The following is an 18,039-nucleotide window of genomic DNA, read 5'->3' as shown; positions in this document are numbered from 1 at the left end:
GTGCTATAAGACAGGCCTGTGCAAAGCACTGCAGGAGCTCTGGGTAAGGTTGGTTCATTCTGCCTGGGTTGGGGTGGGAAAGGGCTCACAAAGGATGCAGAGCAGTTAACCTGGTGGAAGAACATTAGAGGCAACAAAAACTTTCAAACACTTCTTGTTTAATCCTTGCCACAACCCTGAAGAGGGTCTCCTTTGGCTTCATTTTACAAATGGGAAAACCGGGGCTCAGTTTTGCCACTGAGTGGCAAAGGCAGAGCCTGTCGCAGGACCCAGGCCCACCTGACTCCAGCCCCTGAGCTCTCTGCCCTGCCCAGAGCTTCCCCCCTGGTGAACCCGTTCTTAGTCTTGGCCTCCAGGGCAGCCCTGCTCACAAGAATCCAGGCTATGGCTGGCTGCTCCAGCTCAGAATTCAAATAGAGAAATCTCGATGGTAACAAGTGATCTGCGGTTGCGAATTCACACGGACGACTCCACGAACCCCCAGCTGGAGAGAAGCAGCTCCCCTGGCCCAGCCATGCCCTCACTCTGCCCTGGGCTGAGCAGGGCATGCAGCAAACACGCTGGGGCTGTGGACGAGCCGATGCAGGCTCAACTCCGTGGCCTGGTCTTTGCTGGCACTGCTGGGTTCCCAGTCACGGGGCTCACCTCCACGGCCCATCCCATGAATCCCAACTGTCCCCAACTCCCCTGCTTACCTGAGCTCTGCACCCCCGCCCTCTAGGAGATCTGCTCCCTGGGTCCACTCTGAACAGCAGGTTTCTTCACCACTAAAAGCCCTACAGCTGCTCCCTGCAATCACGCTAACCTCTGGGCAAAGGCAGGTCCTTAATCAAGAGGCAATTAAAACAATGCCAAAGCCCACGCATCCACATCAGAGAGCAAACCTGGCACGATGGCAGGTCCTGGCTCCTCCATCACTGATGCTTTTGAATTCCAAGAGCCTGGGGACTTCACACCAGTCATTTCATGGGTGACAAGAAGAGGGGCGACTGTTTCCATTTCACCAACAGGGAAACCAAGTGGGGCCTTCCGGCCTCGTGTTCACGCTGCTAGTTCATGCAGCTTCTACTCATGTGCCATCCACCCCACAGAGGGATGCTTCCTGCTTAACCCCACTGAACACCACTCCAATCCCGCCACAGTAGCCCCCGGGACAGCACAGCAGTAACCCCAGTGAGGAGGAAGTCCTGACTCCAAGACACCAGACCACTGGGCAGGACTCACGGGCCTCCCGTCTCCAGCCCCTCCGACAACCCAGGACAGCTGCCGGCAGGTCTGATGAGCTCCGGCCTTCACCCATGCGCCCCGTTGCTCCCGAAAGGTCTGCCCTGATCCTCCCAACATCCACTCCCCAGCTCCTCTCCTGCCAACGATAACCTCCCACCTCCCACTCCAAATCCTTCCTTTCTGTGGAAATGACCCCACTCCCAGCTCCACGGGTGGGCACTGATTGGTTTGATTCAATCAGCACAACCCACTGACCCAATCTAGGCCAACTGGAGGAAGGAAATCCCAGGCCTCACGTGGGAGCTACCAAGTCCCTCTCCTCCCCTGCGTGGTGAGGCCTGAGGGCATGAGGGCTGGAACAGCTGCAGCCACTTTGCTGCCACGATGGCAGGGTCTGGAATTGCCTGGGGCTTTTTTGAGTAGTGCTGACACTGCAGAAAGCAGAACTGACAGATAAAGAGAAATTGGGTCCTTGGTGATTTCCTTTCACCTGCTGAAGCCTGCACTTTTTCAATGCTGCAGACCAACAGATCCCATTAATTATCCAAAGGGATCCTCTAAGCCACACCCCCAAACAGGCCTCTCCCAGTGGCGAGGGCCCCAGAGCGCTCACCAGGTTGACAAAATCCTGGTAGCCGATCTGCCCGTCGGCATGGCTGTCGGCGAGAGCCAGCAGCACCTCCCTCTTGTGCGGGTCCAGCTTGGAGCTTTGGCTCTCCAGGAGGCTCCGGAACTTACATGTGCTGATGTAGCCCGTGTTCCCAGGGTCAAACTGAGGGAGAAGCACACACAGCAGCGGGGTCAGAAGGGCTCCGTCTCCCTCTCCACACTGCCCCGGGTGCCCCATCACCGTCACCACTCACAGCTCCTGTCTCCAGCCCTCTGCTGACAGAGGGCCAGGCGGCATCTGGGATGTTTCCAAGGCCCCCAGGGGAAACATCCAAATAGGTCGGACAACCACTTACAACCCCAGAAGGTCCTGGAGACCTTTGAGATCACCCAGCGCAGCCCCGTGGTGCGTGGAGAAGGGAAACGGAGGTTCAGAGAGGTTATTACTCTCTGCCCTTACTCCTGACCCTGGACAAGGGGAAAGAGGGAATGAAAAGGCGATGAGTAGCGGAACATGAGGAAATCTGGGGCCTGGGGCAGAGGGACTGAGCGGGGAAGGCACGAGGCCCCGGGCAGCGGGGAGCACAGCCTGGACAGCGCTTCCGCATCTGCCTGCCAGCCCCTCTCCCATGCCTGCACCCACGTACACCCCACAACCTGCACACAGGGCTCCCCAAAGACACTGTGCTCTGAGTGTTTGGTTGTTTTTCTTTATTTTGGGGCCATGCCACACAGTATGTGGGATCTTAGTTCCCAGACCAGGGATCGAACCCGCGTTCCCTGCATTGGAAGCGTGGAGTCTTAACCACTGGACCACCAGGGAAGTCCCTGGTTGGATTTTTGACGCTGCCCTTTTCCCTCTGCAGCTTTGCACACGTGGGCACCTCTGCCTAAGACTCCCTCTCTCCCCTTGTCTCCCTGGGAGACTGCGACTCACCCTTCCGACTCCTCAGATGTCCCGCGTCCAGGGAGCCTTCCCCCAACACATGATCTGCATCCCCTGCATGTCAGACCGCCCTCTGGCCTCCACCCTGCACTGGCCTCCATTTTCAACTCCTTGCAGGTCGGTGCACAACTTTCCCCGGGGCTTAGAGCACAGAGCCAGGCAGAGTCGCACTCAGTGAAGATTTGTTGGGTGAACAAGTGGATGTTTGGGTGAAAAGACAGGTACCCATTTTCCAAGGAAAGGCTCACAGGTTCAGTTAGAAAAGGGGCTTATTCATCTCTCCCAGAGAAGCACATAAGCTTTCTGTCACCCTTCCATCGCCTCTCCTTCCCTGCAGAGCCCAGTGTCCCCACCCAGTACACACTAACGAGCTGCCAGGTTGCCCAGGGAAGTCCTGTTCACAAACCTCGTCCCCACATGAATTCACTGCACACGGAGGTGCTGCTGAGATTTTAAAAGGCAGACAGACGTCCGCGTGTGCATGACAAGGGAGCCCGAAGACCGAACCCACCTTTCCCTCTTTTCTGGATAAGGTCAGTGAAGACTATTTTCGGAAGGCTGATGCTGTGTGCAGCCTGCCTAAGACAATCCAGGAGAAAGAGCCAAGAGTCACAAGTCATGACTCCTTCAATTCTCCCCAGAACTCAACGAGAGAGGACATCTCTAATGAGGCCTATTTAAACATCTGCCTGTGTACCCAATCCTCCACCCAAAATACCAGATTTCAGGGATGACACCTCTTCGGTTCCCACCATCGAGTACTTTAGGAAACTCACCTACCCTCCGTTCCAGAAAGACCTTTACGAGTAAAAACGCCTAATATTTGCTGAGTGTTTTCATGGGGCCAAACATCACACCAAGCACTTCATGTAAATATATGATTTCTTTGATCTCCTACCGTGACCTTATGAGCGGGTCCTATGATTAGATCTCCATGTCACAGATGAGGAAGTAGAGACACGGGAAAACGAGCACAGAGAGGTTAAGTGACATGTCTGCAAGTGGCAGAGCCAGGATTCCAGACCCGGGCAGCCCGGCACTGCCTCTAACCACTGGCTGCCGCTGACCTTCAGCCTCTAGGGCCTCTGCTCTGCGGCTCAGAAGCCAAATGTCAAGGGTCAAAGAGGTGAGTGCAGGCCCGGGAGCGGAGGGGCTCCAGGAGCCTCACGGGCCCACTCTACACAGATTTTTTAAGCAGGAAAGAGCTCAAACAGCAACAGTTCTGATCTCCTTATAGCTCAGACAGGAAATGACGCCTGGAGTGGCAAAGTGGAGACGGCAGCTAGGGAGGGTCTCCTTCTCTGCCTGGGACCCCTCCCGTCCCCACAGGCTGGCACTGGCTACAGGGACTCACCAGCCTGGCCCCTGCCTGGGCCCACGTGGCCCTCGTACTGGGTGGGCTGACGTGGGGGATGAGAAGCAGCCCCGAGCCCTGGGAAGATCCATCCCCTCCCTAACCCTCCCCTGGTGAGCACGGCAGGGGGCAGTGGGCTGCTCACAGCAGGGAGCCTCTGCTGCCCAGCCCGGGGGGAGGAAGCCAATCCCCGCCCCGGGGGCCCATCCGCGGCTGGGGTGGGGGGCAGTGGGGTGGAGGCGCTGGGATCAGGCAAGGGCCCCTCTCCCTCATTCCAGCTCCAGACAAAGGACCACCTGCTCCCCTGCTCTCCTTCCCCCTCCAGGGCTCCCTGCTGTCGTCCTAGTGACAGGGGCTGCCCTGTGGCTCCTCCCCCTACCCCCCACCAGGGCCTGCCAGGCCTGCCCCTAGCACATTACAGGCTCCAGACCGCAGAGAAGGAGCTGGAAGCCAGCCGAGCCTCCCTTCTCTGCCAAAACTCTACCTTTCGTGCCAGGGCCAGACAGCCCAGACAATGGGGGGGGGGGGGTCATCGCTACGCTAATAATGAGGCCTCAGGGATGAAGGAGGGGGACTGGGGGAAAGGGTGGGAGAGGGAGGGAGGGGCCAGCTGCCTGGGCTCCACAGATGTACACGGGACACCTTCCAACCACCACCCCAAACACCTGGGAAGATGAGGGCAAGAGCCCCAGCTGACAGGGGGCAGGGGGCACGGGGCGGGGCGGGGTGGGGGGGTAGTGCAGAGAGAGGGAGCGAGGGGGAGACAAAAAGAAACACACAGAGAGGATTCGTGCAGAGGCGGAGAGAGGTGGGTACCACTGCCCTGACGGAGCTTCTAAAGGAGGCTGCGAGCAGCAAGGCAAAACCCCACTCTGGTCTCAGCCACTTACCAGTTTGTGTGATTGAGGGTAAACATCTCGAGCCATAACTGCCTCAGCCTCATTCATCAGGCAGGGGCGAGCGTGCCCTCGGGGTGCGGTGGGTTGAAGCAAACGCAGCGCTGTGCTCTCCAGGGCCCAGGGCCGCCCGGACTCAGCGTCCGGCTCCACTTGCCTCATTCAAAGCGAGGAGGGAGCAGCCCTGCCATGGAGGCTTGGCCGACCCTCCTGGACACCATTCCCGCCTTTGGGCCTCCTCAAGGGCAGCTCTGGGGACAGGATCATACAAGCACCGTGGTTTGGAGCTTTGGGGGTAACAAACCCTACAAATGCAATTTCCTTGTCAATAATGTACTGAAGGCCCCGAAGCTCCCCGTCCTGGGTGCTCCATGACCCAGATTCACCCACTTTGGACTGAAGGGGGGCTCTTGGAATGAGGTCTAGGCTGGGTGGGTTGGAGACAACCTGACTGGGGTTAGTCTGGGGGTGGCGGGGCAGCGGGAGGAATGGGGCTGTGAACAGCCGCAGGCAGAGGCCCCTTGGAGAGCCAGGAGCATCCTTGCAGCTGCCTCCCCAGTGCTGTGCAAGGCCGGGTGTGTGTGTGCATGTGTGTGTGTGTGTGCGTGTGTGCGTGCGTGCGTGTGTGTGTGAAGGGGGAGCCCACATTCAGCCTGCATGGAGGCTGCTGACACAGAAGAGGAGGAAAACACAAAGTGACGAGTGACCCTCCCACAGCTCCCGCCCACCTGCCTTGGCCTTGAAAAGAGCTTCAAGACTCCAGGGGCGCTTAATCCCACCAGCACCCAGCCCTCTGGCCCCTTAATCCTCTAGGTCGCCAGTTCTCCCCACCCCCGGCGCCCCACACACGCCCTGCCATATATATCCCATCTCCCGCCCTGGGCCCCCTCCTGGCTCACTTATGACCTTGGATGCAAAAAGGACCCACCGGATTCTCTCTGTACTGTTGCCACCCAGGGCTCTTCCCCTCTTCTGGGGCAAGGAGTTGGGGGAGAGTTCTGGAAGGAACCCCGGCCCCAGCTGCTGTGCCATCTTGGGCAGATCATCAACCACACTGCCTCACTTTCCCCATCCACCATGTAGTAGGAACTCTCCCTTCCTGGGGCGATGTAAGGTGGTCCGTCCCCAGCCCTGCATACCTAAGCATATGATATGCAAATGGGGGCTGGGGAAAGAGACATCTACAGCCCACACAGCCCATGGGAGCAGCTGATCTTCAATTCTGCATCCTTGCTCGGCCAAAGGGCTGACAGGAAATTTGGAATCAGGATGAGGCAGCTCACATTTGGGGGGGGGAGAGGGGGAGGTCTGTGCTGTAGGAAGGACCTGGTGACACTGGAAAGAAGAACAGCAGGTCAGGAAATTGTAAGTCATGATCCAGGAGAGCTGAACGGAACCTCAGTGGTTTTCAAACTGCTCTGCAGAGTTCTAGGGGCTGGGGGACTTCCGAAGCCCAGCAACGTGGGGCGGGGGTTGCCAAGCGGCCCCGTTCTGAGTTGTTTTCTGTGTTAGCCTTCTGCATACTGCCTGGTTGAACAGCAATGACGGTGGCTGTGTATGCAGAATACCTGCCAGGTATCAGGTGCTAACTCACTGAAACCTCAGGTCACCCCCCTATGTCCTGGTTTGTCTGGGACAGTCCTGGCTTCTTACACCTACTGTCTGAGCATGACTTTTTTTTTTTTTTTTTTTTTTTGGCCGTGCCTGCGCAGCTTGAGGGATCTCAGATCCCTGACCACGGATCAAACCCAAGACCCCTGCAATGGAAGCACGGAGTCCTAACCACTGGACCGCCGGGGAAGTCCCTGGGCATGATAATTAACAATGTCCCTTTCACCCTCAAAATCCTCCCAATTTGGATAATAAATTATGCGGTCCCCCCATTTAAACCTCACAACAACCCTACGAGGTAGGTGCTATTTTACATGGGAGAAAAACGAGGCACCAAGAGCAGAGTTGCCCAAGTTTGAAGAGCTGGTAATTGGTGCAGGTGGACTCACATCCAGGGGGACGGGCCCGGGGCTTGCACTCTCCCATCATTAGGATGCTGTGGCTAAAAAGGGTTCGGGAGACCCCAGTTCAGTCCTCCCATTTGTTCATTTAACAAATACTTGCTAAGGATCGACTACGTGTCTGGCATCACACTAGCTCTATGGACAGGGAAGCAGGTGCAGAGAGCAAAAGAAACTAGTTCAAGGTCACAGAGCAAGTTAGTGGTCAAGATGGAAATAGCTCAGGGTTCCTCCACAGTGGTTGGCTGGTCCAGCATTGCTCTTCCTTGTTTTTCTCTGTCCTGTTCTGTCGTATGAAATATACCTGGCTCAGGGTTTCCCAGTGTGTGTTTCGTGGAACATCAGGCCCAAGACGGTGCATGAAATAAGGGTGCTGTGGTTCCAGAAGTTTAGGAAACCCCTTTGGAAGGGCGTGATGTATAAAACCATATTACAGGTTCTTCAAGATCTTACAGTGGAGAATCCTGTCTGATTCTGTTCAGCCCAGCATTTCCCAAACTTACTGGGTCTTTGATCATAAGATTTTTTCACAGTAACACTCCACAGGACACAATCTGGGGAAAATGCATGAATCCATAGCAGAGTTACTTCTCCCTTTTGTGAAACCAGGCCCCTTTGTCAGTGGTTCCGAACCAGCCTTTCGCCTCCACCTCATGAGTGGCACAGGCCCTCGAGACAGCTGACACTTTGTCCGGAGTCCTCCAGCCAAGTTAGAAGCCTGCCGGATCCAGGCCCCAGCCAGAGGGCTGAGGAGGGTGCCAGGCCCTGGGAGTGGCCGAGGAGGAAGTGACTGGCCTAATGGGCTGAGCTGAGCTTCCAGGGAACCAAGCCCGCAGGGTCTGGGATCTGCCTGCTCAGCACCCGGGACAGCAGCGCCACTTCTCCCCTCCCTGCTGCAGGCCCAGGAGCGCGGCCAAGGCTTCAGAATCCACCCAGCGGCAGCAAAGCAGAAGAGAAAGAAGAAAGGAACACGTCTATTTTATAGCTCTTATGTTACGTGTGATCTGCACCAACTCATTTCCAGGACAATTACATGTCTGCTCCCTTCTCTCTCCCAGGGGGATCTCTCCCTCTCCTTCATCTCGAGAGGTCCATGTCCTCAGTGAGGGGTGTGGGAGCCCAGAGGTAGCACCTGGGGAGCCATCCTTGTGCAGACCTCTCGTGCCCGGAAGGTCGGGACCTGGAGTCTAAGGAAGCCTCCCATCTGTCCCCAGGACAGGCCCCACTGTCCCCGCTCTGTCCACTGAGACAGAATAAGCCCTGGGAAAGGACCCCATGGTATGCGTGCCAGGGCAGAGGAGGGTGCAGGCAACTGCCCCTCCCCACTTAGGGGGTTACCATGGCTCATCTGCTGGCTCCCTGCATCATCACCCGGCTTCTGAGCAGAGCGGAATTAACGAGGCTGCCCAGGGGTTTCCAGCTCAGCAGAGCAGTCCCCATCCAACAGCCACAGCCCACCAGGGAACTCAGGCCCATTCAGGGATATTTACAGCCCCATAAATTAGGCCCAGGCCTGCAGCTGCTGAGGTCAGGAGGCGAGGTTAGGGGAGTAGCAGCTTTCTCTAGCGCTTCTGCCTTGCAAATGAAGATGCTAATTTGCCCCACAGAGAAAACCACCTCACACCATCCCCTGACCTTCCCCCCAGACCTGAAATACTCATTGGCACAAATATTTGATTGCTCTTATTCTCACATCAACCCTAGAGTATAAGTGTGATTCGTCCCATTTAACAGATATGGAAACTGAGGCACACAGAGACGAACGACTTGTCCAGAGGCACTTCAGTGAGTAGAACAGGGTACCATCGGGCCTGCTTTCAGCTGAAGCTAGGAGTGGATTTATAAAGACCTCAAGCCTCCCTGGGAAGAAGAGAGACCAGTTCCTAAAAGCCAGGTTCTGACCCCTCCTGCTCTCCAGTCTCCCCACATGGAGGCACGAGGGGCTCTGGTGCTCCCCTGGGATTTGGCCAGGCATCTGACAGCTGGGGAAGCTTCAGCAATTCGATGATTCCCAGTTACATTATTTCTGTTCTTCCAGCTGCCACCCCAGGGTTCTGGGGGAGGGAGCTCATCCCTCTCAAGGGGCTTCTCCCAGAAGCTCCAAGTCAGGCTCCTGAACATCCCCCCCCATAAATCAAAGAGCTGAACCCCAGGATCTGAGGTTGGCAGGCTGATTAGGAAGCTAGAACACCCTTCCATCAGCAGAGAAGCGGAGGACGTCCTGGCCTGAATCCAGGCTGAGCCGCTGGACAATTGGCAAATTTCCAGAAAACTACCCAGCTCTCTCTCTCTCAACACCTGGGCCGTGAGAAGAAGCGCTCTCAGACTTTCCCCGGAAGGCAGAAAGCTGGGGTCAAGTGGGGGCCACCTCTTTCCTCCAGGCCTGCCCATCTCCACCCTGAGAGCGAGCCTCCTGGAAGACCCTGCTTCTCCCGCTTCAAACCACAGAGGCCTTGGAGGCACACAGACTCTGAGGGGGCAGCTGGGGGTTGTGACTCAGAGGCAGGCCCCTTGGGTCCCAGGAGCCGACGTAACACCTGTGCTGCCTCGCCCAGGTCCAACCATCAAGGACAACTGGGGACTGAAGCCGAGTCACGGCCATAAAGGTAGGAGTCCCAGGGGAGCTGCGGGCAGGGAGAGCTGGGAGGGTTCGAGCAGGGAGGGGTCTTAACCTGCCCCATCCCACCCCCTTCAGCCTAAACTCATTTCCTCTTGCTGCTTCTCCTGGAATCCACCAAGGGATCCCTCTGGTTCCCCAGAAAAGAGAGATCCAGGGAGAAGGAGGGGAGTGGGTTGTCCACAACTCGAGATACACATCAGCTCACTTCCATAATAGAGAACAGCGCCCTGGGCCCAATCTCACAGTCGATCACCAGGAACTGCCAAATCTGAACACTGGGCAGAGCAGGCCCGCCCTGGGGTCTGGCCACGTGGTGCCCGATGCCTCATTCTCACCCTCACCCTCTGCCATGCAGGCAGCCAGTGAGCGGAGGGAAAATGCTTGGGCGTCCACATTCCCCCAGGCAGCCTCTATCCAAACACTTCTCTCCTTTCTTTGGAAAGTTCAGGGGGAACGTGGTTTTCCAGCTCCTGCCCTGAAGAAGTCAGTTTGATATGGTGGAAGGAACCCCAGACTGGGGATCTGGACTCTTTGATTCAAGACCTAGAACTATTACGTGGCCAGAGGTTATTTTGAAAACAGTGTTAATTTCTTTAAATTCCAGTAACGCGGTAACCACCTCCATATTTATCAGGGGCTCACCACACACTGTGCCACGTGCTATACACACACCATCTCATCAGGCCTCACCACAGCCCTGAGGGCAGGCAGCTTACTGATGAGAAAACCAAGGCTTGGAGAGGTCACCCGGTTTGCCCCCTGTCACATAGCGAGGAGGAAAACTGGGACCCGAGGCAGACTCCGTGTCCTCGCCCCTGCCTGAGTCACTCAGGGTGCCAAGAAAGCAGACGGAAGCCTGCGAGGCCCGGGTGCAGGAACACCGGTCAGAGAGGGAAAGAAAGCAGAGCCGGGCTCTAGCTCCAGCTCCGACATTACTGCACCAAGTGACCTCAGAAGGTCTCGGACCTCTGTTTCCTCATCTGCAAAGTGAGCAGATCGGACAAGATGCTTCCACCGACCTTCTACTAATCCACAGTCCTTGAGGTGGCGGCAGCCCCAGAAGGGCTCACACAGGCGAGGTGGCCGCACAGTCAGGGCCTGCCCCTGGAGAAGACATCAGAACCCAAGACAACATGTGCAGGGACGTAGCTGGACTTGTTCACTCCAGCATGTGCGTGCCTGATCCGTGTCAGGCAGGCAGGAAGGCAGCGAGCAACCTCAGCTCCCTTGGCCCCGCTGCTCAACCGCTATCAATTGCATTTCTGGGAGTGGTCAGGGATAAAAGGGTTAATTCAGCATGACTGCTGGGGTCACTGGGCCAGGAGCAGGGTAGGGAAGCTGGCTTTGCGGTAGAAGGAAGTTCACAGACTTTAGGGGCCTGGACGCCACCTGATAAGGGGTTGGAGATGCAGAGCCTGAGTAAGGGAATCCCTCTCTGCTGGTTCATCCTGTGTCCTGGGGGCTGACTCTGGGGCAGGTGCTTTCTGTGCCGCTCTTCACTAATCCATGCAGCAGTCTCATCTGAACCTCTTTCCACCTCCCAGAACCCTCTTAAGCCAGCCTGCAGGGCTGTAAATGAGGCAGGCTTCAGGGTCAGGCTAAGGGAAGACCCTCAGGCTGGAGGCAAGGAGGCTGGACAGGGGAGACACTTGGGAAAAGCAAGCAGAAAAATCCTCCGGCCGCAGAAGTGGCTCTCTCTCCAGGAGCCGGGATTGGGAAGGAGCTGGTTTGGAGGCTTCAGCCTTTCCTATAGGGGCCTGGATCTCAGAAGCAGCCCTGTGCTTCTTCCAGCAAATTCTGGTTCCTGGTCAAAAGACAGCTGTCAAATGTCCACTGGGGGTTAAGACTCTGCGCTTGCACTGCAGGAGGCACAGGTTCGATCCCTGGTCGGGGAACTAAGGTCCCACATGCCACTCGGCGTGGCCAAAAAAAAAAAGTCCACTGGGTATCAGACATCACTAAGAGAGTTTCCACTTCCATTTAACTCCCACAGTCATCCCTGGAGTTAAAGATAACCCTCCCCATTTTAGAGATGAAGAAATTGAGGCTCGGAGAGCTAATGTTGCTTGACCCCAATCACAAAATCTGTAAGGCTTGAACCCAGCACTCTCTGACCCCACTTTCAGGGTTCTCCCCAGCAGCCCACGCAAGCAGCTCTGTGTTGTGTTCGTAGCATGTTTATAATTTTGGAGGGATAGTCAAGACTTGTCTGCTTCCCTTCTGGGAGATTAGCCAAGTTAGGGTCCCTTCTTGAGGTCTGGAAAATGCATGCTCCTAGTCGGGAGGGAAAAAGGGAGACAGGATCAAGTTCCTCTCAATTCTCCCTTTTCCCTCTTGCTTGTTTGAGCTTGGAAAGCAATTGTGCTCTGTTGACTTAACAGAACTCGGCTCCAAACCCTTTTGCTCATTAAACATTTGGAGATCTTGAAGGCATTTGTAAGGGTGAACCTGGAAATGGTTTTCCAACCCTGGAAACCTTTTATGGGTTAACGGGCTCCAGCCCCATACCTGCCATGGACCTGCTATTTGACCTTGGGTCCTTGAGGGCATCTCCCTGGAGTTCAGGGAGGGACTGGGAGTGAAACTATCAGAGCATAACCTGAAAAAGAGGAGCTTGTAGGAAACCTATGGGAGCAATAACTAAAGGGTACATTACCTGGGCACAATTGTCAATATCAGGGGAGAAGATCAGAAATCAAAAATAAACCTAACCACATATACAAATTTACTAAATGATACAATTTCTCAATATATAAAGGAAGGCTTTCTTGGGACTTCCCGGGCAGTCCAGTGGTTAAGACGCTGTGCCCTCACTGCAGGGGGCATGCATTCAATCCCTGGTTGGGGAATGAAGATCCTGCATGCCTCGTGGAGCAGCCAAAAAGAAAAAAAAAAATTAACTAAGTAAATAAATAAATTAAGCCTTTCTTAATAAGTGATGCTGGTGTAACTGGATAGGAATAGGATCTGGATGGAATAAAGAGTCAGACAATTTTTTTTTTAAATCAGAGAAAAAACAGTAGGAAACAGAAGCACATATTTATGCGATCTGAAGAGGGAAGAAAAGTGTCTCGGCTCCAAAGCAACATAAGGAATCATGAAGAAAAGGCCCAACAGATTCAGCTGTAGAAAAATAAGACATTTTTACCATGATATTACACTATAATGACGGGTTAATATTTATGGTAACTTTAAAATCTAGTATTTAGGGAAACCACCCAAGGATATGAAAAGACAGTTTCCTTAAGGAGAAGTTCAAACAGGAAACAAACACCTGGAACATCTGGGGGTCAACGTGATGATCTTCAGGTTTCCTGTCTGTTGTAATTTCTGGGACCTGTGAGGAAAAACTGGGGAGGGGGTGAGGTTGGGTGGCGTGTTACACCCCTGCTTGAGCAGACCAGACAAATGTCCAGGATGCCGGGGGTGGGCGGCGGCCAGGTAAACATCCAAGGGACTGGGGTCACCTGTTTTCTGCACCTCCAACTCTCCAAAAGGCATTCTGGCCATTGAATTGAGGGGTGACCACATAGGACCAAAAGGCCAAGGTCATGGCTTCGAGCCCTTGGATCCAATTAGGGTCATGTTGGGTCAAAGCTACTCTACATGCTGAAGAACCAGACAGCACAGAGGCACCGGTCTAATTCCATTCCTAACACCTGGAGAAAGGTCCCAGCTGATCCTGGTTTGAAACCAGGTGACCACTGGCATTCCCCCCCTTGACCCAAGATGGGAAGGAGGACCGACTGGGGCCAGCCTCCCAATCCAGTGACCTCGGGAAGGTGAATTCCAGGACCACATTAGTTTACAGGGATTCTGACGGATGTCATGTGAATCCTACCCCATTCAGCAGAGTTTGGCCCATCAGGGCTATTTCTGTAAGAAATCGTGGGAGGGCTGCCTGCAACCACCAGCCAAACATTCTTTCCTGAGTGCACCAAGTTCACCACCACCAAATCCTTCCTTTAAGTAGGCCCAGAGGAAGAGTCAGAAAGGATAAGACCCCTCAGCTTTCCAAATAACCCGGCGTCCTTCTGAAGTTGTACATCCATTTATGAAGTTTCACACCGGCTTTGCATTCAGCCCTATCAGGGGAATGGTCCAGGTGGGCTGCACAAAGGAGGGGGAACAGACGCAGAGGGACTGGACATCTGCCAGAGGTCAGGCCCCCGCTCAGGAGCAGTTCTTCTCAAACACTAAAGCACCCATAGGAAGGAAAACAACAGAAACAGGCTGCTAAAGCCCCGTGAGGGCTGGGGAGCGGACCTAAGGCAGAACTGATCGTGAGAGAAAAAACTGTCCAGAGTTAAGTTTTGGTAGCTTCTTTCTGAGAATTAACGTTGTCTGTCCAGAATGGTTTCTGAGTGGGCCTTCCCAGAAGCAGGTGGATGCTCTCTGTGACACCCAGGATCTCCCTACAGTGGGACAAATGGGATTTCATAGGCCGCGCGCTGATATGAGGTGCTATACATTCTCTCTGCTCCCTCAAGTTCCAGATTCTTTCTCCTAAAAGTTTTCCTCCATTCGCCCAAATAGTTCATTTTACAATGTAAACACACACACACGCAGGGATTGGCAAAGGAAATTAATCAAAATGAGAAAGACACAGACAGAGGGAAAAAAAGAATGATACACTTTGTTCTAGGTTTGGATTCTAAATCTGGCAGGAGGTGTGAAGGGCTGGCAGCTTGCTGGTCGTGGCATCTGTGGCAGCAGGCAGCTCCCTCCTGCCTCAGGGCGTCAGGCCAGAAGTGTCTGTACTCTTAAGAGCCGGAGGGAGAGATGGTGTACCCCAGAGGGACAGGAGCGCCAGGATGCTCCCCAAGCCACAGCCAGGCCCTGTGTTGAGGTGGATGACAGCCCCCAATCCCCACCCCAGGCCCACCATGCCTTTCAAGCTGAATTCCGTGTTGTCAGTCCCACTTGGCCGTCTGCATTTAGCTGACTCCTCAAACTGAACTGGTCTGAAACCAAAGTTGTCAATTTTACAAACCCCCCTGCCCCCAGCCTGACTTTTCCTTCTCCTCCTAGGTGCAGAATCTCAAAGTTATACATGTGGTTCACCTCATCTATTTGGGTCTAATAAGATCTTCCAATTCTCCCATCACCATGTCCCTCTTCCTTTCCACTCCCACTGTCATCTTCCAAGTCAAGGGCTTGTCTCCATTCATGGCAGCAGGCTCCTGGCCAGTTCCTCTCATCCCTGCAACCCATCTCACCTCTATCCCACTCTCACACAGGATCTTCCCAAAGCACTGCCTGGATCTGGTAACAAACTTGTCAAAAAAGCTTTCAAAGGCTTCCCCTGCCTCCAACAGGACGAGGTCTGGTCCGTGCTACTTTTTCAGCTTTATCTACCTCTCCAACCCAACACGCTCCCTCTGGCCCAACCAGACTGGTCTCTTAAAGTCACACACACTTCATGGTATAGTCATTTTCACCCCAGGACCACAATGCTCACTATTCCCCCACACTGGGACAGCTCTTGCCACCTCTCCTTCTGCATCATGAAACGGGGAGGGAGAAGGAAACACATAACAACAGCACGCAACAGGAGTACCAAGCAAAGAAGAGAACCATTTCCCCGCTGAAGGTCAAATGTCCGTCTCCCGGTTCCAAAGCCAATGCGTGGCACTTCCAACTCCATCCACCACGCCTAGGCTCTAAGCATTGCGAACAATCCCATACAAGTTTCCAGCTATGACTCCCCCATCCCTGCAGCAAAATTAGAGTAGAGTCAGCTTTCAGAAGTGCTCATATCGAGTCGCCCTTCAAGGATGGCAGAGATTTGACTTCAGTGGCTCTCTGATGGTGGAGGGGGAAGAGGAAAGGGGACGTTAACCTAAGCCCTTCCCCCTCCTCCCCAGCCCCCCTGGCATACAGAGAACGTCCCAGGCTTTCAATACATATTATCCAGTGTCTCCCTGGTATAAAGCCGGTCCTGGTGAAGTGGCGTTGGGAGGAGGAGGCAGGGAGGGAGGGAGGGATCTCTCAGGGGAGCCCCCCCGCCCCCCAAACCTGGAGAGCAGGACCGTTCATTTCCAGAGCTGCCTTAAGCCACGCCCCCACGTCACCGTCTCAGGAGTGCAGAGCTGGGGAAGCCCACGCAAGCAGGGAGACTGCGGGGAGGGCTGGAAGGAACGGGGTGGGGGGGGGATTTAACTGCTCACATACCTGATCAAACAGGACTTTCCAGTGCTGGTAGAGAGGGAGGCCATGCAGGAGAGGAGGAAGAAGAGAGAAAGAAAGAAACACACTTATCACCAAGGCCTCTGTAGCCTCCCAGCGGCTGCCCAGGCTCAGGGACCCGCGCGGACAAGAGATCAGGAAAACCTGGGAGAAGCTTCCCAAACGAGTCTACACATAGCAAAGGTGGAGAACTCAGGTTGGGGAGAGACAGCGCCCCTCATTCTGGGACAGGCAGGAGGAGAGACCGGCAGAACAAGGGTACCCTCAACAATTCCTAAATAAAGTCGTCCAATTCTGTCCGAGGGCCTCTAATAACTTCTGCTGGCTAAAGCTTATCTCCGTGGGAATGCACGCCCAGGTGCAATTCCTGCAATTCCATCAGACCTGCTGCAACGGTCTCCACCTGCTGGGGGCCAATGACCCCTGTCAGGAAAATCCACCCCTGCATAAGCATTAACATTTTGCCTGTAGTTTGGGAGGAGGGGGTTTCCGCCTGCACTGAAACCCACCCCCGGCCTCTTTCCAGACTGAGTCTAAGTGATGAACACATGAGAGTCTGCCAGAGTGTTGGGGCCAGAAGCAAGTGAGGGGTTTAATCACAAGAGTTACAGGGGATACAACCCAATTCAGACTTTCCGGCTGAGGTCTGGCAGGTTGAGGGCCTGGCTTCACTTCCCTGTCCCCACCCTGAGAGGGAACGGGCAGGACGTCTGCCCAATATTTCACCTCTGTTAGCGGGTTAACCTCGGGAGGAAGAAGCTTAAGAAACTCCAGTTCCCAGGACTCCCCAGTGCCGGCTCTGCCCACGGCTCCCAGGACCGGAGGGAGGGAGACACAGCAGATGGCAGGGAAGCCCTCTAGGGCAGCCCCTCCCTATCCTCGCCCAGGGGACCGTCGCTGGCACCGACGCGGTCTGGGGCTCCTAAGCCCCCCTCTGGGAGCAAAAGCGCTCCCAGCACTCCTTCTCTCCCTCCTCCGGCCGGGCTCAGGGACAGGGGCCAGCTTGAATTTCAATCACTGTCGCGACAGGGCAGGTGCCGGGCGGGAGCTAATCCGGGAGCGGAGAAGGGGGTCGCCAGACCGGTCTGCGCCGCCGGGTTCCGGGGACTCTGCGGCGCCCGCTCCTTCCCCGGACTCGGAGAGCCCGCAGGTCGCGAGTGGGAGGGGAGGGGAGCCAAGCCACTGCTGTGACGCGGCCGCCTCTGCGGGAAAACGCCGTGTCCCAGGCACTGCACCAGCCGCGAGGAGGGGTCTCCGGCGGCCGACGGGTCCCCAGCACGGCGGCGGGCGCTGCGTTCCGAAGGGAAGCCCAGGGAGCCCAAGCAGGGGGTGGCGCGCGCGTTTCGGGGAGCCCGGTCCCTCCGCCCTCTCTCGCCCGTGGGGACCCGGCCAATCCGGGGCTCTCCCGCGTCACCCTGAAACCTCCCAGTTGCCCCGCGGGGGGCAAGCCGGGGGCAGCTCTCCCCCTAGAGCCCCCCAGAAAGTTTGCCCGGGCGGGGGAGAGGGCACTCACGTCCTCCGGCGCCGCCGGCGGCCGCTCCTCGGCCTCGGGTTCCAGCTCCTCGATGCGCTCCGCCTCGGCGCAGGCGGCCACTGCGGGGCCCGGGCTGGGGTGCTCGCCCATGCCGAGGCGGCGTCCGGGGCCGGGCGCGGCTGCGGGGCTCGTCCCGGGGCTCCAGGCTAACTTTGCGCCGCGGCGGCCGCGCCGCTCGGAGCTCTCAGCGCGCGCCGCGCCGCCTCCGCCTCCGCGCCCGCCCCCATGGTCCCAGCCCCCGCGCCGCCGTCTTGCGACCCCGGGACGCCCGGCCCTCCGCCGCAAACTTCTCGGCTCCCGCGGCCCCGCCGGCCTCCGCCTCCGCCCCGGCCCTACGCCCGGCTCCGAGGCGAGGGCGCCCTTGGGCCGGCCCCGGCCTCCCGGCTCCCCGCACTGCCTTCCCGCTCCCCGCTCCGCACCCGAGTCTCCTCCTCCCCGCGGACTCTTCGGGGGCGGCGCGCAGGCGGGGGCGGGGCTGCTCCCGGGACCGCCGCCCCCTACCCCCCCACCCCCACCCCGGGCGCCACCACCCGGGCCAAATCGGTCAGAGCGCCGCGGCCCAGGGAGGAGAAGGGCTGCGGCGGGCTTGGCGGGGAAGTGGCTGCAAGGTCCCGGGCGGGGATGGCCCCATCCCCACCTGCCTCCACCCCGG

General features: G+C 56.4%; 1 protein-coding gene across 1 annotated transcript in view; it reads right to left on the bottom strand.

The window, feature by feature from the left end:
• The window catches only part of RHBDL3 (rhomboid like 3), a 47,017-nt gene extending 29,222 nt beyond the window's left edge, over positions 1–17,795 (bottom strand). The window contains exons 1-2 of the mRNA XM_073797868.1: positions 17,367–17,795; positions 1,841–1,999 (exon numbers count right to left, since the gene is read on the bottom strand). Of these exons, the coding sequence (XP_073653969.1) occupies positions 1,841–1,999; positions 17,367–17,477 (270 nt within the window). The 5' untranslated portion in view covers positions 17,478–17,795. The remainder of the gene's footprint in view (positions 1–1,840; positions 2,000–17,366) is intronic.
• Between the last annotated feature and the right edge of the window lie 244 nt (positions 17,796–18,039).

Source organism: Tursiops truncatus, chromosome 20, assembly GCF_011762595.2.
Source record: "Tursiops truncatus isolate mTurTru1 chromosome 20, mTurTru1.mat.Y, whole genome shotgun sequence".
Classification (NCBI taxonomy): domain Eukaryota; kingdom Metazoa; phylum Chordata; class Mammalia; order Artiodactyla; family Delphinidae; genus Tursiops; species Tursiops truncatus.
This window is presented reverse-complemented; position numbering and strand designations above follow the sequence as displayed.